The sequence below is a fragment of the Balaenoptera ricei genome, chromosome 3, assembly GCF_028023285.1.
Source record: "Balaenoptera ricei isolate mBalRic1 chromosome 3, mBalRic1.hap2, whole genome shotgun sequence".
Classification (NCBI taxonomy): domain Eukaryota; kingdom Metazoa; phylum Chordata; class Mammalia; order Artiodactyla; family Balaenopteridae; genus Balaenoptera; species Balaenoptera ricei.
This window is the reverse complement of record NC_082641.1, coordinates 62,844,374-62,870,449: the sequence shown is the minus strand read 5'-3', so window position 1 is coordinate 62,870,449 and position 26,076 is coordinate 62,844,374. Positions and strand designations below refer to the sequence as shown.

The window sequence follows — 26,076 nt, the reverse complement described above, 5'->3', positions numbered from 1 at the left end:
AAAATATTTATGTCACCAATGTATTTTGGATTTAGTTCATCAGCATTTCCTGGTACACAGTGAGCACTGCACAAGTCAGGGTTTGTTTCTTTGTTTGTTTTAAATCCCAGGGAGGTTTCTATCTGATCTATCTTTGGATTTTATCTCTGTTAAATGTACTCTGGTCTTTTGGGCAGTAACACCACTTACATGTGTGTTAGATAAACTTTTCCCTTCATATATATGTTTTTTCACTTCTCATTTTTATGTCTTTGCCCTTTTCTCCTATAGTCTGGGGTGAGTTCCACTTTGCTGATTTTATTTTATTTTTTCACAGATCTCATTCTACTTCTCTTTTATGCTTCCAAGGGCTTTTCAAAATGTAAGATGGCAATTATCTTTCCTCCCTGCCTTTCTATAGGCTTTCCCCAGCTCTTTTTATTAAGAAAAAATTACCAGATTTATTGTTATATCTTTTGCCTCTTCCTTCACAGAGTTAATATTTCACTTGTTTGTATGAAGTACACAAAATTGATGCTGACAGCTTCCTCTTTCTCTTCAGTAAATAGTTTTCAGATATGCTGTGCCTCTGCCTCCAGTGATATGTTCATCTCCTTCTTTTATGTTGTGAAATAGTTTCATATTTCTGTATATTTTAATATGTTCCATGTTGTCATTGTTTTGTTACTGAGTGTAACTTAGCTGGATTTTGCTAAAAATGGCATAGATGGATTATCTTTGGGTTCCATCTCTGTATGTTGTTAGAATAATCTCAACTGTAAAAACAGAAGAACTAGTTTACATGAGCTATAGAGAACTAGTTCAGTGATCTAACAGCCAGTGGATGAGGAGGAGTGGTCTGGTGCACTGAGCCATCCTAAAAGGGGAAAATAATCTTTAGGTGATCTCTTTGTATTTGATGTAGCCCATTGATGTGGAGTCAGTTCTATGGTCATTTCTCATCAACCCCAACTCTGTTCCAGGTATGCACGTTCCTTTCCTTGTGCTACTGTACCCCGTATTAGGATGGACCCCCTGCATGCAATCTTCCCATCTAGTGTGCTAGAGATGCTCTTGGGCTTCCTGGCATAGGTGATTTCTAATACTCTTGACACATAGTAAGGAAAGAGGTTCTCACTTGGAGGCTTCCTTTCTGTTCTTCTGACCTGCCCTGATTTCCAAGTTAGAAATGTTTGTTAAAGTCTACTAGTGTGTCTCTTACTCATCTCCTGGGGCACTGGACTATTTTCTCAGGAAAGGAGCTGTCAGCCAGCTTTAACTCCCCCCTTGAAAATGTGAGGGGTGTTAGATACCTGTGATAGTTGCCCCCTTTCCTAAATGTGTCCACATAAGCAGTTTTGAACAGGGTACACACATGATTTAAGTAAGGGAATTGAGAGAAAGCACATGAAGGAAAATAAAGAAAAGAAACGAATGTTGACAATGCACTGTGTTCTAGGCTCTCTCTAGGCACCCTCCCTCCCCTCCCCCATACCTGCATTTCTTTTCTTTAGAGTGCATATCACCATCTGGCATAATTATATTTTAAATACTTATTTGTTTATCATCTTCCTCTCCCATTAAAATATAAATTCCACAGGGGCAGACAGTTTTGTCTTTTGTATTCGTAACTGTCCCCAAGTGTCTAGAGCAGTGGCACAACAAAAAGCAGTGGTCAAATACATGTCCTTCTTTATTTAAAAACAAGTGGAAAAAGGAAAGACTTGGGAAAGACTTAAATATCTTTTAAAAAGAGATTAGATAGATATCAGAGTACTTGATTTGTAATAGCTAATGTTTGTTCATAAAGTAAGACAAAAACCTTAGATTTGGCTTAATTGATGGTAAATAAGAGTCTGACACTAGTATAATTTATAATGACTTAAACAGGAAGTCACAATTATTTTGACCACTTAGAAAAATTCGTTTCAGTGCCTTTCTTCTATATCATTTTGTAAAAACTCCTTCCAGATAATAATTTGGTACTTACCTGACTTTTAGCTCTTTTCTCAAAAGAGAAAATAAGAGTAAAAGAGGAAAGAGAAAGAAAGTCAGCTCAAGTACCACCCTCCTTTATAATCATTTGCCTGAGATGTAAGAATTATTTGTAAGATATATATTTCATTTAAAGAAAGTCGAGGGTTAGATTTTGGTTATTTCTTGGACAAGTTAGAATGTAGTACCTGATTTCTGTTAATAACTAATGTTTAAAAATTTTAATGTTAGAGACAAAAAAATCTAAACCTCTCTCTTTTTTTCTAATTTCAACCATATTTTCAGATTTATGTGAGGTTATTTTTCTTAATCTTTCTACAAGTTACAAAGGGTCACATTTATTCTTCATTGAGCTCAATACATTCTTTTAAAATGAAAATATTGACAGTGGAAACCAAACTAGAAAAGAATGGAAAAAAATGTACATAAATCACCAGACACTTGGAAGAGCATGTAAGCAAATCTAAGAACTATATGTTTTTCATATTTTATATTTTCCCTTTAAAAAAATTCACTTTCCAAATTGTTGATGGTTTGGCAGCTCCAAGGATGACATCAGCTCTTCCATTGTGCAATATCTGCTTTCTTTTAGATAACTTGATGGCATTTCATCAAGTTTTGTGATAAGGTTGAATTAAAAACCAACTAGGTTATAATTCAAAAAGAGTCATGTACCACAATGTTCATTGCAGCTCTATTTACAATAGCCAGGACATGGAAGCAACCTAAGTGTCCATTGACAGATGAATGGATAAAGAAGATGTAGCACATATATGCAATGGAATATTACTCAGCCATAAAAAGAAATGAAATTGAGTTATTTGTAATGAGGTGGATGGACCTAGAGTCTGTCATACAGAGTGAAGTAAATCAGAGAAAGAAAAACAAATACCGTATGCTAACACATATGTATGGAATCTAAAAAAAAAAAAAGTTCTGAAGAACCTAGGGACAGGACAGGAATAAAGACGCAGACATAGAGAATGGACTTGAGGACATGGGGAGGGGAAAGGGTAAACTGGGATGAAGCGAGAGAGTGGCATGGACGTATATACACTACTAAATGTAAAATAGATAGCTAGTGGGAAGCAGCCGCATAGCACAGGGAGATCAGCTTGGTGCTTTGTGACCACCTAGAGGGGTGGGATAGGGAGGGTGGGAGGGAGATGCAAGAGGGAGGAGATATGGGGATATATGTATATGTATAGCTGATTTACCCTGTTATAAAGCAGAAACTAACACACCATTGTAAAGCAATTATACTCCAATAAAGATGTTAAAGAAAAAAAAAAAAAAAACTGGGTTTGAGTTGAAATTCCCCCAACTGCTAAACCAAACATATTCTTGAGCTTAGGCCTGCTTGTAAGCACTCTTGAAAACTTATATTGCACATAGGCTGCTTTATTTCTAGAAGCAGAAGTAAGCAAGTGAGAGAAAAACACACTCCTTAAAGTTCCGGATCGTATCTGTCAAAATGCACTGTATTATCAGTGGAGTACTCCAGCCATTCAGATGTTTTCACACCAAGCATCCTCTTTTCTCTCATTTAATCTCACCTCAAATCAAAAGGGTAATCATCTTGGCATTGTTTTCCCACCTCAGAAAATCACAGATAGTTACCTGAGCTATAGTCTCTCTCAGCAGTCAGGGTTAGCTTCTGACCATCAATGAGGTGGTGATGAAAAGATTAAACTAGAAATTAGGTTGTTAATGGGGAAGAAAAAAGCAGTCTGTGAACAGTACTAACAACTTTCCTGCATCGCCTAAGAAGTCATCTGTGACCACCAGGTGACAACACTTGCATTCCAAAAGTCTGGTCTGTTACCCGAGTCTAAACCAGTGCTTCTCAAACTTGAATGAGCGCATGGACCGCTCAGTTCAGGTGGGCTGGGCTGGGGCCCGAATTCAGTGTTTCTAACAAGACCTCAGGTGGTGCCAATGCTGTTGGTTCTCTGAGCATCCTTTGCGTAGCCGGTCCCTAGGCTAGGAAGGACTTTTACCGGATTTGAAGTTCAAGATTTACAATTTAAAATATTTGCATGAATATTTGATTTAAGACTAATTAAGTATTGTCGTGAGATATGCAGTTAAAGACAGATACGAGACCTTAAATCTTAGAACTGTTTTATAGGTCTTTATAAATTTCCCCCCAAGTTCCTATTTAGGCTAGTTGGATAGCAATTTACATTGTCTTTCTCATTATCCAAATGCCAAATTGTTTTCTGATCCTAAAGTAATCTGGTGTTTGATGAAAAAAATTCAGAATACATTCAAGCCAGTGAGACGTGAAGATTTTAGAACTTATCTCAGAAACTTGGTTCCTTTTCCCCTTTGTTCCTGATGTTCTCATTCTGTCAACATTCAGGAAGAAAACCCGAGCTTCCAAAAAATGGTAGTAAACTGAGCATATACCACCCAGGAAGTGGTTCCCAAGTCAAGAATGGGGTAGCCAACTTCTTTCACCCAGATTCTCTGAGACCCTGCCTTGGTTGTAGGTTCTGACTCCTTCTAGGTATTGCTCTGATCTTGCAGACTATTGGGGATGAGTACAGAGAAACTCCAGTCAGAGAGACTATGTGGAGAAACTCAGTGGCTAAGGGTGCTGTGTGGAAAAGAAGATGCCCCGTGCTCATGCCTTTGTAAATGACTGAGAGGTTACGCTGGTGTGGGTTTGGACATGCATGCATCCATGTGGCTGGTCAAAGCAGGGGCTGGGAACCCTGTCACTCTGTCACTCTGCCTCCAAGGAACAGAGAGCATCCTCACCTAGTGTCGTCGTGTGAGCTTGTCATGCATCCTGGACTCAGCAGGTTCGTTTTCTCGTATCACCTCTCAAAACTAAAAACAAAGACATGTCTATAATTTCAGAGCATCTGAAAAACATATCATCACTTACCACATTTAGAGGGAAAAATGGTAGACTCTGATGTTCCTATCATATTGTGAAGAAGAAAACCTATTCTTTTTTTCCCCATGAGTTGATGCCTTTGTTTGGAACATCCTAAGAGGACTCAGTATAGTTTTTCTTTAAGTGTTTAGAGATGAGAAACAAAACCTTAAATGCATATTTAAGAGAAAAAACACAGAATATAAAATTTTATATTCAGTATCATCTCAACTGTACACGAAATATAGGCATCAAAATAGGATTAGAAGGGATACGCCAAAATGTTATGATGGTCCACTAGCTTTGGAGAGTGAGATTATGGATGATTTTTATTATCTTTCTCATTCTGTTTGGTATAGGCCAAATTTTTTTTACAAGTTGTACTAATACTTTTGCAATTTAAAAAAAAAAAAGGAACAAAGGAAAAGGAAACAAAGCAACAGTGTGATCAGGCTGACAGTCCCTGAGCCTATATATACCTCCTCGCACCAAACACGCCTAAATCTCTGTTCTGGGACTTGGGTCTGTAGTTAATTGTTTGATGTTTCTATGTGGTATAGATCTGTGTACTGCCTTGGTGACAGGAATAAATTAGAATGTCTCTGTAAAGACCAAATTCATCAATTTTCCAAAATCTGTATTTGATTAATTCTACAAAGGTCCCGGTCAAAGTTATTCCTCAAACTTTATTATTTTAATAAAGAAGCCCAAAGTTTCCATGTGTGTCAGGAAATTCATTATCACTGTAAAATAGCAAAAGGTCACAAAATGTCTCCTTCCACAATCAAATAGCGTATAAGAAAAATTTCTTTTTCTCAACAATTCATTACCCCAGCAGAACCAAGAGAAACCTCTGACATTTGCTTCAGGGGAAATAAATGTTCCATAGATCATGGAGAAAAATGACAAACAAATTAATGAAAAACAAATACACTCCTGCAGTATCCCCAGCCATGCCAGACCAAACACAAGTCAAAGTCAGCTTTTATTCTCAGGTCTTTCCAACTCTGAAGAGTGACAGTTTCCATAATGGCATCAGCACTTTACTTACAGAAAGCTGTACACACACCAAAGAAACACAAATTAAAGAAACATGCGGTGGAAAAACAGAAAGAGAAATTCTATCATTTCATGCATATTTAACTGTAGTGGGAAAGTCATTGCTGGCAAAGCATTATTGAAATCTTAAGCTAATAAGTGGAAGCATTCTAGAAGTTACCCCCCCCCCATAATGCTTTATACAAAATTGTAACTTGACCGAAATCAGCAGTGCTCAATTTTCCCACATCCTAAAAATTCCTTCCTTTAATTCTGCCTCATTCTAGCCAACTTTCTCTTCATCTTTAAACTTTGTCAAGGAGTAACGTGCATGTACTTTCTCCATATCGTCTATTTCCATTCATTTACAAACTATTTAATTTTAACACAAAGTATATTTTCATTTTTTAAAAACACAAGCAGTACAAATAAAACCAACATTTACTGTGACCCCTCCAGCCCCAGGCCCCTCCCCAGACATGACCACTGCTAGCAGTTTTGTCCTTCTAGACCACTGAAGATGTACTTACTTACATAATATGGATTTATGGAAATTATGTATGTGTGTATATATAGTACTTTTTTTACATAAATGGTATCATAAAATGTACTTCTTTGCCACATTTTTTTTTTTTTTTTTTTTGGTACCCAATGATCTACCTTGGAGATCTTTCCAAGTCAGTACATATAAAGCAGTGGTCTTCAAATGGGGGCAATTTCTAGAGACATTTTTGATGGTCACAGCCTGAGCAGAGATGCTCTGGCATCTAGTAGGTAGAGGCCAGGGATGCTGTTAAACATCCTACAATACACAGGCAGCCCCGAAAACAAAGAATTATTCAGCCCAAGTGTCAATAATGCCGAGGTTGCAAAACGCTGATATGAATCTACTTTATTCTTTTAACTGCTGTATAGTATTCTGTAGTTTCTTTCACCAGTCATGTAACAATGTACATTTAGATGAATTTTTTAAAACACGCTTATTTGTGCCCATTAGTGAGTGTTTCTCCCATTTACTTTTTACCCAACTGCAATCTGCCTTCTCCCTCAAATACCCTCTAGGTCACCAGTAGCCTCCTAATTTCCAAATCCATTGGCTCCTTTTCGGGATGAGGTGACTTGGCCTTTCTGTGACATTCATCTGGGCTCATCTCCCTTCTCCTGGAAGCATGCCGGCTGCCCTCCAGGCACCGTGCTAGCCACTGGGGATGTGAAGATGGACTGAGAAGGTCCCTGCCCTGGAGACCCTCTGGTCTAGGGGACAAGCACAGACACCAGCTGCACAAAGTGAGACACGCCCTAATCAGGGTATATGCTGAGTTTGCTGAGTGACTGAATAAGTGATTAGATAAAGTGTCAAAGATTTTAAAGGACAATAGAAAATGTTTTCCCTTCACGGTTCTGAATTTACTGCATATTTGATCTTCATGACTGCTTCTTCCACCACATAGATTTAAAAAAATAAATCAGGAAAAATGCTTTCCTCACATCTTCCCACCACCACTCTTTTTTTTCTGCTTTGAAACAGCAACTGCATTGTTTCACACTTGCTCTACAGGGAATGCACTTGGCCTTGGCCAAGGCAGAGAGAAGATCAAATTATAGAGCAAGCCGGCCTGCTGCTGGACCAGGTGGGAAATGAGATTGGCTCGCCCTCCCCTGCATCTGGAGCCTCCTTCCTTCCCCCGCTTCGTGCTTTGCACCTCCTGGGGCTGTGAGCCCTTCCCTCCTGTGAGGGGTCTCCGGGAGTGGGCTGAGTGCAGCTGCCGCCTGGCCCTTGTTTCTCTGGATCAAGGAACCTTAAGCCCCTACCTGAAAGCTGACAGCAAAGCAAAGCTCCACTATAAATCCAGTTCAGTGCTCTAAGTGGACTCCTTGAGCAAGGACTGAATGGTCCCTGGGCAGACCCTGAGAGGGACAAAGATAACGGGGACCTGGCCCTGCCCCGAGGAGCTGGAGGGAGCTGTGGGTGAAGAGCATGTATAAACGGCCACTTAGAATGCAAGGCAGAATACAGTTAGCCCTAAAAAGAGGACTGAGCCAAGTTGCTTAAGGAGAAAGAGGGGATTAGTTATGACAGGGGATCAAGCAAGGCACTTGAAAATCGTTTCCCCTCTCTCTTAGAAATACAAGCAGCTTTGTTTGATGAATTCTTTCGATTTAAACACAAGGGAGGTAGGATTCCGGAAAGAAGGGATGAAGTGTCGTCTAGAGAACTAGATTCTAGATTGCCGGTCTGCCCAGCGCCATGTAGTTTGGGTAAGGCCCCTGAACCTTAGACGTAGGAGTTTTTAATCTCAGATATTTATCTCAAGACTCAGTAAAAACATCCAGGATGGTGGCTGTCTTTGCCCCAAATACTCAAGTCTCAGCAGCCCTGGTGGTATGTCAAGGATCTTACTTTGACTCATTTCCGTTCAAGACCATTTTATGCAAGTCACATTATCTAGTTCTTAAAGGCACATCCACTGCATTGCTCCAGATCTGTGTAGATCTGTAAACCACTACAAGAGGACAGAGGTGACTTTTTTTTTTTTTAACTTGAAAAGATTGCAAAGGGACAATGAAGTTTTTAAAAGAGCCATGTCCAAACCCATCTTCATGGATAGCTCAGACTCATCTTTTGCCTCCCCCATTTTAACTTACCCCATCCCAGTCATAGTGGGTTTTTTTTGTCTTTCTATTCCACAAAAGTTATTGTTCAGATATTGGTCTTGGTTGTTTGCCAACCAATTTTAAAATAAAAGGCACTGCACATAATTTGCAAAAAGAAAAAAGTTCTATATTTGTATTTCGAATTGCTTAGGTTGAAGCCGTGTGGGGTCCTGAGTGCGTAAAGGACAGAGCTGGAGCATAGAGGCTTTCACTGTAAAGTACAAGCCCAGCTAGACAGAGGGCAGAATGGAAGATCTGACAGATGTGCAGGTTTGGGGAGGGCAGCGCTAAGAGGGGAGAGAATGAAGTAGTTGGTCGAGTGGGTCAGTGAACAAGGACAGCAATAAGAAGAACCGGAGCTGGAGTTTGTTTTTGGTCTATGAATGCCCATTCTTCATCTCCCCAAGTAGAGAAGCACGTCAACTAGAGTCGGGAGGCATGTGGAGCGCTGCTCCAGACACTCCCAGAGGGCTGCTGGGTTCACTTCCTGTTGCTGTGTAACAGATGGCCACGAATTTCCCAGCTTCAAACAACACCCATTTATCATCTTCCAGTTCTCAGGGTCAGAGGTCTGGGCAGGCTCAACTGGGTTCTCTGTTTAGGGCCTCACCAGGCTGCAGTCCAGGTGTGGGTCAGGCTGGGCTCGCACCTGGAGGCTCTGGGGAAGAATCTGCTCCCAGGCTCTCTAAGTCGTTGGCAGAATTCGGTTGCTTGTAGTTGTAGGACTGAGGTCCCTGGTCTCCCCGCAGGGCTGTTCCCAGCTTCTAGAGCCGGTTCTCACATCTTTGCCCTGTTACCCCAGAGCCAGAAAGAATCTTCCTCTTGTCGAATCCCTCTCAGGTCTGGAATGTCTGATGTCTCTTCTGCTGTGAGCCAGAGAAATGTCTGGTTTTTTTTTTTTTTAAAGGAACGCCTTTATTTATTTATTTATTTATTTATGGCTGTGTTGGGTCTTCGATTCTGTGCGAGGGCTTTCTCTAGTTGCGGCAAGCGGGGGCCACTCTTCATCGTGGTGCGCGGGCCTCTCACTATCGCCGCCTCTCTTGTTGTGGAGCACAGGCTCCAGACGCGCAGGCTCAGTAGTTGTGGCTCACGGGCCTAGTTGCTCCGCGGCATGTGGGATCTTCCCAGACCAGGGCTCGAACCCGTGTCCCCTGCATTGGTGGGCAGATTCTCAACCACTGTGCCACCAGGGAAGCCCGAAATGTCTGTTTTTAAAAGGCTTGTGATTAGGTTAGGCTGCCCAGATAATCTTCCTATCTTGAGGTCACTGATTCGTAACCTTCATCACATCTGCAGAGTACCTTTTGCCATGTAAGTCGCATAATCACAGGAGTAACACCGGGGAGTGAAGGTCATGGGGCTGAGAATTCAGCCAACCACAGCTGCCCAGGGTGTGGTTCCATCTGACCTTGAAATAACACCTGGAGATCCAGGGCCTAGGGCCCCAAAAACCCGAGACTGAGGGTGGTGGTGGGGGATGGTGAGCGACACAAGGAAGGAAATATCCTCCAGTAGCCAAACAGAGAAGGACTTTTGGAGGCAGAATCAGAGGAGGAATTCAGCTCCTTTCATCAGTAAGCATTTTTGCTGAGAAGTTTCTTTGCGAGGCACTGTTAAGCGTTAGAATAATGAAGGAGAATGTGGGGTCCCTGCCATTTAGGAGTCCACAGGCTAGTGAGATTCTGAGATATCTCCTAGACTGGATATGCTGTCCTGATCAAATTTGTACCCTGAGAAATCTACATATCTTCAGGAAAGTACTTTTATATATTTTACAGACCTGCCTGAGTACCTGCTGCTATTGCAGCCACCACCAACTTTCTACTCTAGGGGGTAACTCAGGCCCTGAGAAGCAGGGACTTCAGAACCAAGGTTGTGGTTCTGAAAGGGGCCTCAAGGCCTCAGGGGGCTCCAGCAGAAATGGCAGCAGAGGCAGGGACCAGAAGCTTCACATTATAGGGAAAGGGCCTTCATGGAGAAGAACGGGTCCCAGGAGGCTACCTTGCTCAGATCAACCATAAACTACCAAAGATGGATCATTCCTTATATTATTTCAAACCATCTCCAGAGATAAGAATTCCTCAGTCTCCTTCATAAGGCTAAAGTTCTTTACCTTTTCCCAACCTGTAAATTCTTTTCCCTTTGTTCATTCCTCTGTGGAAATAAAAAGCAAGTGCTTCACGCTAGTTTCACAATAATATGTTACATGCAGCTTTCTTCTGAGCACTCAAATGAATAATGTTTGGAACTTTCCTTATTACTTAATAGCATCTGGAGCTGAGCAAAAAGAGTAAAGTCAGGTAAAAATGGAGCTCTAGAGAAGCTCTCTTCAGGAAAATGTGGAAACAAGGATAGTAGGCTCAGATGCTTTCCTTCCCCTTTTTTGACAGGCTGCCATGCACAGTTTCTCAGGTTGCTAACTGCACAAGGGCACAATCTGTCCTCCATCTGCCAAGTTATGCTTCCTGGCACAGAAAGGGTGTCTTGTTCTAATTTGAATAACATACTCTGTAAACTTGTAGAGCCCTGTTCTTTGTACCTGCTCTCTCCTTATCTTGAGCTTGTGAGTCACAGTGAAATGGGTGAAAAGTAATCAATCTCTTGGACAAAAAGCAGGGAAGGAGCATTGGAGACAAGAAGGAAAGCCAAGGAAAAAATTCTTGGGGAAAGCTAGTAGGGAAAGGCAAAGAGGGGAAAGGGAGGTGACCATAAGACCTCCTAATTAAAAGTTTAGGAAACATGGTTTGCCCTGTTCAGCAACCATAATACTAGAAAATAAGCATTTTCTTTAAAATAACACTTCATGTTCAGTCAACTTCATGAAAAGATAATTGCGTTGTGATTAAGCTTATAGACATAAAATTAAGCCTAATGCCTTTTAATTTCACACTTTTTTTGTTTGGTTTGTCTGTTTGCTTTTGCTGTTGTTGTTTTGGTTTGGTTTGGTTTAGTATGGGGTTTTGGGGTGCCTTTGTATATTCAACAGATATTTCTTGGTACTGATTATGTTCAGAGCACTCTCCTAGTTCTTATATGTAGTCCTTGTATATAGTGGTCCTCAATCTTTAGAGTGCATAAAACTCACCTGGGCAGCATGTTAAAAATGCAGCTTCCTGGGCCCTCTCTCCATATAGCTGCAGGATCTCTGAAGCTATGGTGTGGTCAAACACTCAGGCAGTTCTAATGATACAAGGATAACACTGAGAAAGGTTGCTGTAGGGATGGAAAGAGTATAACCCAGAGTTCCTTGTCTGCAAAGAGCATGTAATGAGTCAGGGAAATAAAATGTAGATATATTTCAGTGGATGCTGAAGAGCTAGATGAGTAATAGAGAAGACAGATAATAGTGAGATGTTATATGGGGAGAAGAAGAATATTCCTAAGTAGAATTCTCAGGAGACTTCAGAAAAGAGATTGGATTTCAACTGGGCTTTTAAAAGAAGGGAGAAGCCATTTCAGGTGGGGAAAACAGATGAATAAAGGCACTGCGATTTCATGCAGTGACAGACAGCTCAAAGCAACTTGAACTGGTATCTCCTCATTGCATCATTGGTGATCCCTCTTGAACCACAACCTCATTCTTCTTCCTTATGAGGTTGCTTTTAAGAATCCTTCATAAGAGGTTGCACGTGTACATCTAAAGAGAGATTAATCAGAATAAAGACTCAGACATAGAGAATGGACTTGAGGACACGGGGTGCGGGGAAGGGGAAGCTGGGACGAAGTGAGAGAGTAGCATGGACATATATACACTACCAAATGTGAAATAGATAGCTAGTGGGAAGCAGCCACATAGCACAGGGAGATCAGCTCGGTGCTTTGTGACCACCTAGAGGGGTGGGATAGAGGGGGTGGGAGGGAGTCGCAAGAGGGAGGAGATATGGGGATATATGTATACATATAGCTGATTCACTTTGTTTTACAGCAGAAACTAATACAACATTGTAAAGCAATTAAGCTCCAATAAAGATGTTTTAAAAAAAAAAGAGAGATTAATCAGTGTTTAAATATATGCATGAGTTATGTATAATTACAGCCTGATTTGTTTAAGTGTCTCTAATGTTGAAAAACAATATGGATTCCAAATGGCATCTGATTATTAAATTCAGATGCCAGAGCCTTTCATTAAAAATGAACTTTTTATTCCGTGTACTTCGTTTGTTCTTTATATGTTCCTTCGGAAGTGGCAGGCCAACAGACATCTCAAACTATACTGCCAATCAGTGAAATAAAGGAAGTGGTCACACAATTAGATGTGAAGACACGCTATCAACCTTTTGCAATGTGGAGACTTTGTTTATTCATACAACCCATATTTGGAGTTCATTCTTTTTAAATGGATTTAAAAATCCCAAGTGTTGTTACTGAAGAGTGTTTGATACTTGTGTTTTATAATTCTTTCTCACTCAAGTAATTTTTTTTTTTTTTTTAAAGTAGAGGGAAAGATTTTTTATTTATTTATTTATTTATTTTTGGCTGTGTTGGGTCTTCGTTTCGTGCGAGGGCTTTCTCTAGTTGCGGCAAGCAGGGGCCACTCTTCATCATGGTCAAGTAATTTTGAATATCAGAACACAATTTCAGAAAATATATTTAGTAAAATCAGAAGGAAATGAAGAGCGCTCTCTCTTTTGCTGATACTCACAATAAACACAAAATGAGAAAAGTAGGTATTTGTACAGTATTGCATGACTATTATTTAGAGTACAAATCATTGCTGTGGCTTTTTTAAAGTGATAAATAAATGTTGTGTGGCTTCTGCTAGAGACTGTATCTAAAGTTTCATATGTATAACTGCATGGATAGAAAAACTATTAGTGGAAATACATTTATTTATTCTTTAGATATACACTCATAATTTGTAAACTTTTTTTTATCACCATCATCAATTATTATATTCATTTGTGCCCAGGACAATTCTGAGCCTTAGCTGCAGCTAATGCTATGTTGTGTGAGTGATATTTTGTGTGTGTGTGTATTTGAAAAAAACTGTTCCTGTGACTTTGCTTCTAGAATGTGACCATATCAAATATTTGGGATTACTTTAATCATATTAGCATTAATTTCTACCAAATTGATCTTGACTGTTATATTGCCATTCCCAATCTAGTACATATATATGTGTATGCATATATGTGTGTGTGTATATATATATATATTTTTTTAAACACGTAGATCATATTTGAAGTTTCCTTGAACAGCTTTCCCAGCCTGGTTTCACATTGGTTGTTCATTAAGGAGTTGGTCTGCTCTCTCTTCTCCTCCTCACTATAAATACTTTTCTACTTTTCTCTCAGGCCAGGTGGGCGCCCCCCAGAACACTAAGCTTTCCTTCCTGGCTTGGTGCCTGTGCTCTTGTTTGTGATTCTTCTGTGCACTTCCCAGGGCCTAGCAGACAGCAGAGCACTTGTCTACTGCTCTGTAAATTCTGACACATACCTCGAGTGGGGCAGCCTTTGAGCCCTTTCCTATCTCCAAATTGATGAGCTTGTGGATCCCAATATGTAGACACACACGCATAGGCCCCTGGTGTACTCTTTCCTGCTCACAAGGATGTGGCACTTTTTCTAATTGCTTGAACAGTTAAGTGGATCTCAATTCACATCTTCCGGGCAGTACTTGGCCAAAACTTCTGAATATTTAATCTCCGGTGCAGGTTTAGTTCAGTTGGCTGATATCCTTCCAGTTTAAAAAAAAATTGTGGATGAAGTGTGAATACACTGTTAGGTTTTTCATATGCATTAATTAGTATTTTCCAGATATTAAGTTTCTGCTTTTTATATTGCGTTTTTAGGGACATAGTATGGTCAAGATTCTGTACTCATTGCTTCACACAATATGCAGTTCCTGAGATAACTATATAATTCCGAACGTTGATACACCCATAAGAGAGTTTGCTTTTCCTTCTCACACATCTGTTTTGCTTTATGCAAGAGAAATTTCTCATGCCAGAATGACTTTCAGTGGATATAGGCAATCTGCTTTATGTTGAGCCTCTGCAATTCACAGATGCAAATGTTTAAAAAGCAGTGAAGTTAACATAGTTATTTCTTCATCTGAAACGTCCCCAGTCACTACTTTTGTCCTTTAAAAAAATCTTATTGTGTTATAAATCCATTGTGTGTAATTCTTATAGCCTTGCCTCATAATTCTCTTATAAGAACTGAATTAACTCTTTAGTGGCCTCCTAGGATGAATTTCAAGGTCCCACTTGTTTATATTACTAGTTTCACCGTGTCTTCTTGGTAGAACTTGGGTTCTTAGGGAGGGAGTAAGGGATGCAGTTTCATTACCCAGAATAGAATCCCACTAACCAAAAGAGCCACCCCCTAAAAGTTTAGCCTTATCAATGTGTGCCCTCCATTATTAAATCAACAAATATGAATACCCGTTGCCTCACTCTGTGAGGAAGTGTGGGCAAGGCAAAAATATATGGATGCCAACCTCAGGAAATGTGCAGTCTAGCTGGACAGATGAAACCTAAAATAACAATGGCTGACAGCGCATGCTAAGTGTCAACTATCCTTCTGCTTCTGTGCTCTTGCTGCCCCACAAGAAGGGAGAGCCCTCAGCTTATCACACCCACAGATCCAGACACTTGCTCCAAACCTTAAATTGAACCCGACCCTTCAGGACCTGAATTTTCCACAGAAATTTACCTAACTTTTCTTGTATTGCTAAGTTGTTATTATGGTATAAAGCCATCTGCATAGCAAGAAGTTTAAGTACATTAACAGTAGGTCAAAGATTCAAAGCCTTTGAGAGCTTGAGAGAAGTCCAACCACGATCATTTTCTGGTGCAGTCGAACATGGGAGGGTTTGGTGGTTGAAAGTTCCTGAAACTCTCAAAGCACAGGAAGGCCGAGTACAGATCCTGGTTGAAGATGTTTAACTAATGGAGTCCCTGGTGGCCCTGACTGTTTGCAGAAGGAAGCTCTGTGTTTTCTGAAAATGCGTCCTCAATAAAAGCTCAAAAGCCATTCATTCCATGCTAATTACAGTTGCGTGATTGAAGGTACAGCTCTGTTGGTGTCTAGAATTAGAACAGCAGAGTGCGTCCCCCAGAACATGAGCTCACGTGGCAAAAACAGACAAAATCCACCCCCGCCCCCGCCAAACTGACTGTCGGCAGAAATCTGGGTCTGCTTTCTGAAATGGAATGTAGGTTTCCAAATTCTGTAGACAATCTCTTTCCAAAGCAAATGAGAAACAAATAACTCACAGGCACCCACTTCATTTTTCAGTTCAAAGCAAGGAGAGTTTTCACTATACTGTTTCTGTCTTTTCACAACTGAGTTCTCCCCAGAATCCTTGTACCAATGGTACTAGAAATTCATGGGATCAGAGATCTGGTTTGGGACATAAATGGAATCACTTCCATTCTTATTTCCCCTCCTGTCCTGATTTCCTGCACAGCAGGCTCTGTCTGCATCTGTCTCCAAAAGAGAAATGACTGTCCTACTCTGAGCACTTGAAGGACAGACAGGTTAACATTCATTCTGCCTCAGTAGGGAGATCTGCAGGGGCGGGGGGCAGTGAGGCATAGGGCTGACAGGAAGTTGGAGAAGTGAATAGAGATTAAGAGAGCAAGTTTGCTAAGGGTAAGCTGGGGTGCAGCGCCTTTTCTTCTGGGATAGCAGATGGACTACTGTCTGCCTAATCCAGGGGTCGAGGAGAAAGCTCGCCATGCTGCATCACTAGACTGAGGTTTCTCAGTGGAGGGAGGGGGATAGGCCAGAGATGAACCCTGCTTTTACAGTCTACATCTTCTGCCAACATTCAGCCGCACCGATTCCTCTCTGAGACCGGGGGTCCCCGGATCAGCTGGAATCACAGAACCAGGCAAGTGGGCCTGGAGCTTAAGAAGTACGTCAATGGGATGTGGTTCAGGGCCAGGCCTACAGGCCTGCTGTGGGCAGAGCAAGGCAGGCCCCAGGTCTCATGGGCAGGTTGCCAGGACATGGTTATCAGAGCAGGAGCCCAGGGCTGAAAGCCTACAGGCAGCAAGTGTGGCCAAATGCTTTGTCCCAAACAGCTGCAGGGTTGCGCCTGCCTGGTGTCAGGCCTGGTTTGGGGCTCTGGCCTGCCTCAGCCTGACCGCAGCATGGATCTCGCAGCTCCAGCTGAAGGGCAACAAGTGCTGCTGACTCTGGAGCTGAGCCAGACCTGACAGCCCCTACCCTCCTCCCCAGACATGCTCCAGATCATCTGTGTCCTTGTTTGTTCCTCACTTGTTCCAGCTCCTCCATGGGACCGGCCCTCGGTGTAGACACGCGAGAGAGTCACCCACAGTATGTGCCGAAAGGTCTGTCACCAGATGCTTCTCATGCTGGCTGGAGGTGGGCCTGAAATCCTCTCCATAAGAGTTGCTTGCCTGCTTAGCACTGCTCAGTGAGACCCCAGTGCTGCTGCAGAATAGAGCTGGGCTCACGTCCACACTGTGGAGGCCCTGCCCGGGTGAGGCCCAGCCACGGGGTCCAGCCCCATTTCCTGACCCTCCCTCCCACTGCTCAGCAATGCCGTGTTCCTCCTGTCGCCCCCAAATATGCCACATGCTTTCCTGCCTCTGCGCTTTTCCTCATGCTTTTCCTTTTGCCTTGACTGCCCTTTCTTGCCTTCCTCTGCCTGGTAAAATCTGGCTAATCCTTCAGTTCAGAGGTAACCTTCCTCGGTAAAGCTTTCCCAGGCAGCACCACCACCTCCTTTCCTGGCAGAATTAAGTCCTAATTGCTCCTTCCTCAGCGACCACTCAGCACCTCTAGCCCATTATGGCAGGCTAATTCATGTATATTTTTTGTTAGATTCCAAACCTCTCAAAGACAGGGACCTGAATGTCTGTTCATTCATCCTTGTGTCCCCTCCCAGCACATTGTTTGTAATTTACACAGTCTTATTGCAAATCTGTTTGTAATTTACCTGGAACATAGTTTGTAATTTACACATCTTATTACAAATCTGTTACCTAAGATGGACACCTTTAGCACTCATTAACATTTTAGCTCTCACTAGTTGAGAAAGTCAAAAGGAGGGCAAGTGGAATAGCTAATATTTATGCCTTTCTACGTGCTGCCCCCCATCACTCCACATCCAACAGAAGTGTCAGCCAGGACATCAGCCCCAGCAGGGAGGGACTGGACAAGGGGGGTAGAGTCCGTCCAGTGACACTGCAAACAGGACGGAGGTGTCAGCTGATTGAGTACTGAGCTGTCCTGAAGGCGGAGTGAGATTGGTCCCTGGTGGCCTTCCAAAGTATTTGGCTTTCTGAAGCTGCCTGTGGCTCCGGAAATCAGGGAAGTGCTTTAATGGGAGTGCTCCTCTGTGCTGGGGGATGTAAATGCAACATGAAATGGATTTCCCTCCACCCAGTACAGGATGTGCTCTGCGAGCATGTACCCCATGCCAGCTACGCACACAAGGATGTGCACTAGGATGGTGTCCTCCCGGCCACCCTGGAGGTGATGCAGGCCTCATCAGAAAAGTGTTGTAAAAACCATGTGGATATATGTGGAATCTAGAAAAACGGTATAGATGATCTTATTTGCAAAGCAGAAATAGAGACACAGACGTAGAGAACAAACGTATGGACACCAAGGGGGGGAAAGGGGGGGAGGGATGAATTGGGAGATTGGGATTGACATAGATACACTATTGATACTATGTGTATCAATGAGAACTAATGAGAACCTACTGTATAGCTCAAGGAACTCTACTCAGTGCTCTGTGGTGACCTAAATGGGAAGGAAATCCAAAAAAGAGGGGATATATGTATACGTATAGCTGATTCACTTTGCTGTACACTAGAAATTAACACATTTTAAAGCAACTATACTCCAATAAAAATTTTTAAAAATTAATTACTTAAAAAAAACACACAGAGTCAGACATTTGAATGCTAATTGGATATCTTAGTCCATTCAGGCTGCTATAACAAAATACTACACACTGGGTGGCTTATAAACAACAGAAATTTATTTCCCACAGTTCTAGAGGCTGGGAAGTCCAAGTTCAAGGTACTAACGGGGTCACAGCCTGTTGAGGGCCTACTTCCTGATTCACAGCCATGACTTCTCCCTGTGCCCTACAAGATGAAAGGATAAGGGATATCTCTGGAGCCTCTTTTATGAGGGCACTAATCCCGTTCATGAAGGCTCCACCCTCATGACTTAAGCACCTCCCAAAGGCCCCACTTCCTAATACCGTCATCTTTGGGGGTTAGGATCTCAATGTACGAATTTCGAAAAGACATAAAGATTCAGACCGCAGCACTGGATATGTGAAGCTATTAGAGAATTACTGTTAATGTTCTAGGAAACATTGCTCATCTCTGCCCATTAAATCACTATTAATGTGATGATGGTATTACAATTATGTTTTTTTGAAGAAACCTTGTCTTTTAGAAATATATACTGAAATATTTACAAGCGAATTTTATGATGGCTGGGATTTCCTTTGACACAATGTGGGGAGGAGGGGGAAGCAGGTAAAGGTGGAAGAAGATTGGCCACAGGCAGATAATTGCTGGAGTTGGGTGCCTTGGTGCTTGTTATACTAGTCAGTTTACTCTTGTGTGTGTTTGAAATTTTTCATAATAAGATGTTTTTTAAGTATGTAGGAGAAAAGGTGGAAATAAGTTTATTTTGTTCTCATCCCCTCAATTCTTGGATTCACTTTATTATGTTTCTTTGCCTTGTGCAAGATCACCTCTGAAGATTAGGGAAGAGGACCCAAATTACTGGCTTCTCCGCCCCTCCAGCACCTTCTTAAAAGGCCTTTCCTCAGGTTTCTCAAATATGTTTAAGGCCTTGTAAAGAAGACTCATCTCCTCCCATTGGTCAGGTGGGGTTGGGGACAGCCCTGAGTTCTGGACAGCAGATCTGCACCCAGAGCACTGGGCTTTGCCTCCTGCTGGGATGAAGCACTTACCTCTCCCCAGAGGTAATGGGAGAGATGCCTCTTTTTTTTTTTTTTTTTTTTTTTTTTTTTTTTTTTTTTAGGTTTTAAAACTTTTTTTTTGCATATTAAAAAAATTGTGCATTCCAATAATTAAAATCATTTGAACAACAACAAAAAAAAAAAATGGCACTCTGATTAAACTGCATTTTACAGCCCGCAGGACACCCTGGACCAGCTTGCTCTTTACTCTAGATTTCCCTGTCATCCCACCCAGCCTCCTTCCTTCACCAACATGCAAGTTCTTTTCCTTCCCTGCCAGCCAGACAGGCGGGTGGGAGGCAGGCGCGGCCTTCGTGGTCAGTAGTTCTCCATTCTTTGATGTGAAAAGGGACAGCACAGTCATTTAAACTTGATCCAACCTCTTTGCATCTTACAAAGTTAAACAGCTAAAAGAAGTAAAATAAGAAGGCAATGCTCGTGGAATGTACAGTGCGAACTGGCGGCGCGCGCCTCATTACGACTCGCCTGCTTGCTTCTCCTGTTCAATCGTTTCTTGTGAAGGCAGTGGATTTTTCTCTCTCGTTTCTGTTTTCTTCAGTTTCGACTTATCGAATTTCTCAATCTCAGCCATATCGGGTTTGTCAGACATGGCTGCAGAAGAAGCGGAGCGAGTTGCGAGCCAGCAAAGTAAGGTCTGCTCAGTGGTCGCCGCCGAGTGCCCGAGAGATGCCTCTTTGATGACAGGTTATTGAAGAGAAAGTGCCACTTCATGTGCCTGTGTCCCAGGGGAGCTGGCAAGGGCACCTTTTAAAAGAAAGACAGCTTCATGGGGCTAACTCTGCTTGGAAGCCAACTGATGAAGATGTGTTATCTGATAGAGCCTGGGGACCACCAGCCACTTAGGAACAGACAGTGTGGCGGGCAGGCTCAGCCCTGAATTATTTAATCTCTCGAACGTTTCCAATTTATCTCCCTCCACAGACTGGAAGCTCTGAAGTCCATTAGCTTAATGTTCTCCAGAATAGATTTTCACTGGTCTCATTTCCACCACCCTCTTGTTTCTAAAACACCCCCCCCCCTTTGCACGTGCACACACACACACACACACACACACTTCACCTTGGGATGCTCTGTGCTCACGCTATGGTCCTCAACCACTTCCCAGCTCCCTGGCCCAGCTTTCCTCCTATGCAGCCCACAGACATAGTTGCAAGGGAGCTGAGAAAGACTAGCTCATTCAGGGTGACAAGGAGTGGAGGAGTAAGCACAGCAAGTGTGCACCAACTGGTGAAGTCTTCAATGGACCCATGTAAGACTTAAGAGTTTGGGGGCATGTCCCCGTTTGAGTTAACATCTTGTCTAGCTTCCTGCCCATGTTCCACTTTCTAGTGGTGTGACTTGGAGGAAGCTGCCAAAGCCATATTCACATTCCAGATGCCATAAGAACTGTGGTTGAGCATGAGTACAGTGGACAACCAAGTTGGGATCCAGGAGAAGCCGAGAGTCGAGAATAATGAGACAAATCTAACAGGCTGGAATGCGATCTGGGTAAATGTAGAGAGCTGTGCTTGGGGCCCTTTGCAAAGAGCAGGGTGAGAAGGAATCTCTGGCTGGGAACTTAATATGAGGCAACGGAATGACGGGGCTGCACAGACCCACAAACACATTTTTTAAAATCCAGTTGCGTGGATAATTGAGATCGAAAGCATCGAAAGCATAACATGTCCAGAAGGGCCAATCCAGATACTATGTTTTATTTCCTGTAAGTTCTGGAGGGAGCCATCACAATAAACATTAACTGTTAGTAGGAGAGGTGTAATTATTTCTGTGATGGTGCCTGATGCTGTGTGTTGCATGCAGAAGTTGGTCCATAAAGATCTTTCCTATTGACATCCTCGTGGCATCCTTCAAGTATCAAATTGTTATGCGTGTCAGGGGGCGCTGTGACTCTGTTGTTGTTTTTCATTTCCTCTGAGTGGTGGTTAGTTTTGCTGCTGTTGTTGTTGTCTGCTTTAAGTTCCTAAGTTACACAGAGGGTGGTAGAAAGGAGGATGGGGCCAGAGTAGATTTTATAATAATAATAACGATCACAATGAAGGCCACCATATTTTCTGTCTATTTGGTGCCATGCACTGGCTCAGCAGTTTGCATTCATTGACCCCTTTAATCCTCACAGAAACGCCAGGAAGATAGGTGGTGATGTTATTCCTATTTTATAGAGAAGTGAGCCTTAGAAGAGTTAAGTCATTTGCCCATGCTGCACAGCTGGAAGGGGTCAGAGCTGGATTTCAGGTTCTGTTATTGCCGGAGTCCAGGGTCTTCCTGCCTTTCCAGGGCTGCCCTTTGGACAGCCTGAAGGGACTGTTCCTTGATGTATTCCTTGCGGGGCTCGGTGCTTTGGTGAGTGCCTCGGGCATCCTTTCTGGGTGTGGGCGTATACCAGAGCCTTGGAGCCGGCGGTGCTCTGGCAGTGATAACCAAAACTTGGAAAGTTGCTTCAAGTGGACATGCCAGCTCGCCCCACCGTTTTCCTGATCAGAGGACAAAGCAGTGTTGAACATATATTTATCCTCACTTATTATCATTCCCTCCCTTTCCTGTTTGCTTTTCTAGTCAAGGTCAGAAAGAGAGTTTTGCTTTCTCAGAAATAGTTCTTACTGCCATGGAAAAGAGAAGACAAGTTTGCATTTGCTTATTCCTTCTGCAGTGGAAGATAGATAGAAGGAAAATAATTAGAAATAAAATTAATGAATGGAAACAAAAGGACATATTTCTTCCTAATCACTTCATTTGTTCTCCTTCTAGTCTTATTAAATCTTCATCACGTAGCCGGTATAAAATCACATATCCGGTATAAAAGTGTAGGTTCTAACAATGGAATACTAGCTGCCTATGGGCTTCGCTGGCGTAATTCTGCTCTGACATGTAGCTGAAATGTCAGATTCCCACCACAGATAAGGGGCAAATACAGAAAGTAACTCGGCGTACAGGTAAACCTGATATGACTCTAGGATTCAATCTGATGCTTTGGTTACACGATCCAGCGATCATTAGGAAAAAGCTTTGGTGTTTTCAACTGTCCCTTTGAAATGTGATTTATAATTTAGTTGGGGTTTCACTCTCCAGCGTACATCCCTTTGAGTAAATCGGTGAGGAACTTCCCGTTTCTAAGAAACCGTGTCTGTGTGTTGTTCTCACAAAGCCCTGGCAGCCGATGCTGAGACCCCACCAGTGGTCCCTGGCCAGGAGATACAGGAATGTTGCAGGGAAGGATCAGTCACTCAGCAAATATTTATGGGGCTCTTACTGAGCTAAGTCCTAGTAATCTGAAAGGAACTTGAAGGTCTAGTCCCTGCCCTCAAATGGTCTTGATTTTATGAGACTTGACAGGGACCTCTGAGGACACAGGAACACCTGGCCACATTGTCCTGATGCCCCACGAGTGCACAGCTGTGGGGACTGCTGCCCATGAGCAGGGAGCCTTGTGAGTGAGCGGGGAGGTGGGAGATAGGCCGACAACTGTAGCCAACCCCATGGGGACAGACGGGCCATCCCCACTGGGCCATCAGCAGCTGTGAAAGTAAGGACCGCCCACTTTATCTCCTCTCCAGGGCCCACTCTGAAAGCACTTGGGTAATTACAGCTTCCATTTCTGCCTTTGGTTGTGAGTTTTAGTGTATTAATTATCTGCCACGGCAAGAGATTTCCCCTGATCCCTGTGAACTGTCGCCCTTGTCCTCCCAGTGGCTGTTGCACCCTGCTTGTGAAGTCAGAATAATTCCACGGCTTCTGTTTCTTCTGTGTCACGTGAAAATCAGGCAGTTTCCAACCTTCCTCTCCTCTCTAACTTACCCTCTCCCTTTGTCCTCTGGAGAAGCTTATGTGATTGCATCAACCAAATTCTCTAACCTCAGTGGCAGGTGGGTTTGGAGGAGGTGGCCAGGCATGGAGAAGAATGAAGTCGTTTTGAAAAAAATTCACCAGAGCTAGGGTGAAATACTCTTTTTCTTTCCATTTCACAGTTTGGTTACATCTGCGTGAGCACTGACGAATCCTGAGAGAGAATCTCTCCCCTGGTGTTTCTGTTTCTTTTGGCAGGAGTCTAGCTCTGCCTATATCTTAGGTGAGCTCGTTGAAGCTAAGGGGCTTTTCTTTTCTATTCTGAAAGCATTACTGGCTAAAGAGTCTTAGAGCCATTCGGGCACTCTGCTTGTACCCTTGACTCACCAGGACTGCCACGCAGCCTGTCTGACTCTGCCAGCCGCCCTCAAGTGCGGGGTAGGGCCACTGAAACAAGCAACAGGCCCTTTGCTAGACATAGAGCTCCTGGCCTGCAGGGAATAGCATTGGAGCATAGCTCCCTGCACCTAGTAGATGCTCAATCAATAATCACTGAATGGAATAAAACCAGTTCCTGGTATGGCACCAGGTTTAGAGTAAAGTGCTCAATAAATGTTCGTTGAAATATGAATAAATTACAGTGTTTCATGGAGGAAGAATTCCAGTCTTCATAGAGCTTGCCTCATTTGAACCTCTGAAAAGGACTCAGGCTGGATAAAATAGGAAAGCATCCAAGCCCTCCAGCCAAGGAGACCAGCACTAGTTTCTGTGGGAACTTAGATGCCCTGACCTCACGGAGGCTTGCAAGAGTGGAGCAGGCCTGGGGTGGTGCAAATCCGGGGGCTTCCTCTGCCCGCTTTGGCATTCTTAGCAGCAGCTCATGCTTTGCTGTGCCAGGTCCCAGCTTCAGCAGCTTGAACAGCCCAGTAATTATCTCCTGATCAAGGGAGGCAGGGATGTGTGTGGAAATCACTTTTTAGTAGCAAATATTTCTTTTGGAAAAGCCCCAGGAAGCTGCCAGCTTTCCCTCAAGTGTTCAAAGCATACCAGAGGACTGACAAGCTGGTTTAATCGTATTAATACAAGAAGTGTCCCCAGCGCAGAGGGAAATATATGATAGTGAAGTGTCAGTTTCAGGGCTGGAGCTCCAGCTGCCACAGGTGAGTGAAAACACTTTCCTTGAGAGCAGAGGAGTCGCACGGGGAGGGGGAAATGCTGCTTCCCAGGTCCCAGGGTGCCTGCACTTTATCCCTCCAAAGCAAGCTCTTTATCTCATCCAGGTAAGTACTTGTTTCACTCTCAGGAGAGCAAACACAACCAAATAAGAATGTAGATGTGTCCTCCTCATGCTTGCAAACAGCCCTCCTCTTTGACCATTCAGGAGAAAAGATCCTGGAGATACCAGTTCATTGAAATCCATCACAGGAACCTCAGGAGACACCCTTAGATCGAGAGGTAGGACCGCAGGTTCATCCTGGCCACAAATTCCCTCTCAGCTATCAACGCAAACAGAAGAGACCAAACGTTTTTAGTTTGGCCTAATGCAGAGCTGGCTACCTGACCACAACTCCCTCCTCGGACACCAACTAGCCGGGTCAGGGAGCTTGGCTTCCACGCCCTCATCTCTGCAAGCGGAGCTCAGGCTACATGATGTCTAAGGCCCCGCGGGAGCTCTAACGTTCTTCATTCTGTAGTAATCATTCTAGTGTCTTTTCTCTACACCTTATTCTTTTGGGGGTGTGAGATTGAGATACAGATGCTACCCCCGCATGTGTATTTCCCACAGTCGGATCTCGGCCGCTCTCTCTGTCCATCTGTCCCTACGTAGCTCCCTCTCAAGTCTAACCATCCCCAAGAGCTCCAGCTCAGTCACTTAATCAGTAATGTTGATCAGCTCACAGCGCTAGTGTACAGTACACTGCCGAACAAAACAGTCATGGTCCCTGCCTGTTTCGGATCTTATACTTGTAGAGGGAGACATAGAAACAAAGAAATAGATAACTACAGATTGTAATGTGGGTTACAAAAGACGAACAGGGGTTGACCTCATTTCATTTCAGAGGTCAAAAAAGGCTACTCTGAGGAAGTATTATTTGATCTGAGACCTCAAAAGGGAGTTAACCAGGCAAAGAGTTGTAGGAAAAAAAGAAAGAGTTGTTCCCTTTCTAGGGAGAGGGAAGAGCAGGTGCAAAGACGCCTGCAGCAGGGAAGGGCCGTTCGGAGGAACAGAGCTCCGTGTGTCCAGAGAACTGAAAGAAACCAGTGCGGCTGGAACATACTGACAAGGGGAGTGGATAAGACCAGAGGAGGGATGGATTCACTAAGATAATGCTGGCATCCAGCACAAACCCAAACTCTCTGATAATCCAGACATTTCTCATTCGTGTAGAGTACAAGGTGAGTATTCCTAATCAGTAGACAGCTCTCTTCCCGGCAGTGTTTCAAGGACCACAGCTCCTTCTGTCTTTGGCTCTGACATTTTTCATGAGCGGCCAAGGCAGGCATGCTTGTCTGCATGGAGAGTTGTGCACAAGAGGGTTTTCTGGGCCCAGGCCTGCCTGGGGGTCGTGCTCCCACCCCGTCCGCATTCCACTGGCACAGAGCTAACAAGGAGGCCAGGAAACTGGTGGGATTGTGATCCCCAGAAGGAGGCAGAGCAGATCGTGCAGGCCCCGTGGGCCATGTTGCAGGGTTGAGGCTCTCTTCCTGGAGCACCTGCGGTACATCCATCATCACGTCTAAACCTACGTGTCTGCTTGCCTATGTCATACAACGTGTCTAAACCTAAT

At 43.2% G+C, this 26,076-nt stretch overlaps 2 protein-coding genes across 2 annotated transcripts in view; one reads left to right on the top strand and one right to left on the bottom strand.

Annotated features, from left to right (window-relative positions):
• The window catches only part of ARSB (arylsulfatase B), a 177,461-nt gene that overhangs the window by 126,127 nt on the left and 25,258 nt on the right, over positions 1–26,076 (top strand). The gene's annotated exons all lie outside the window — the stretch shown is intronic.
• LOC132362330 (thymosin beta-4) lies at positions 19,700–20,179 on the bottom strand. Its single transcript, XM_059916627.1, has one exon. It carries the CDS (start codon positions 20,094–20,096, stop codon positions 19,962–19,964), a length of 135 nt encoding a protein of 44 aa, XP_059772610.1. The 5' UTR covers positions 20,097–20,179; the 3' UTR covers positions 19,700–19,961.

What these genes read in the sequence shown, in the direction of transcription:
- LOC132362330 (XM_059916627.1), bottom strand. Translation starts at nt 20,096, where the DNA reads ATGTCTGACAAACCCGATATGGCTGAGATTGAGAAATTCGATAAGTCG.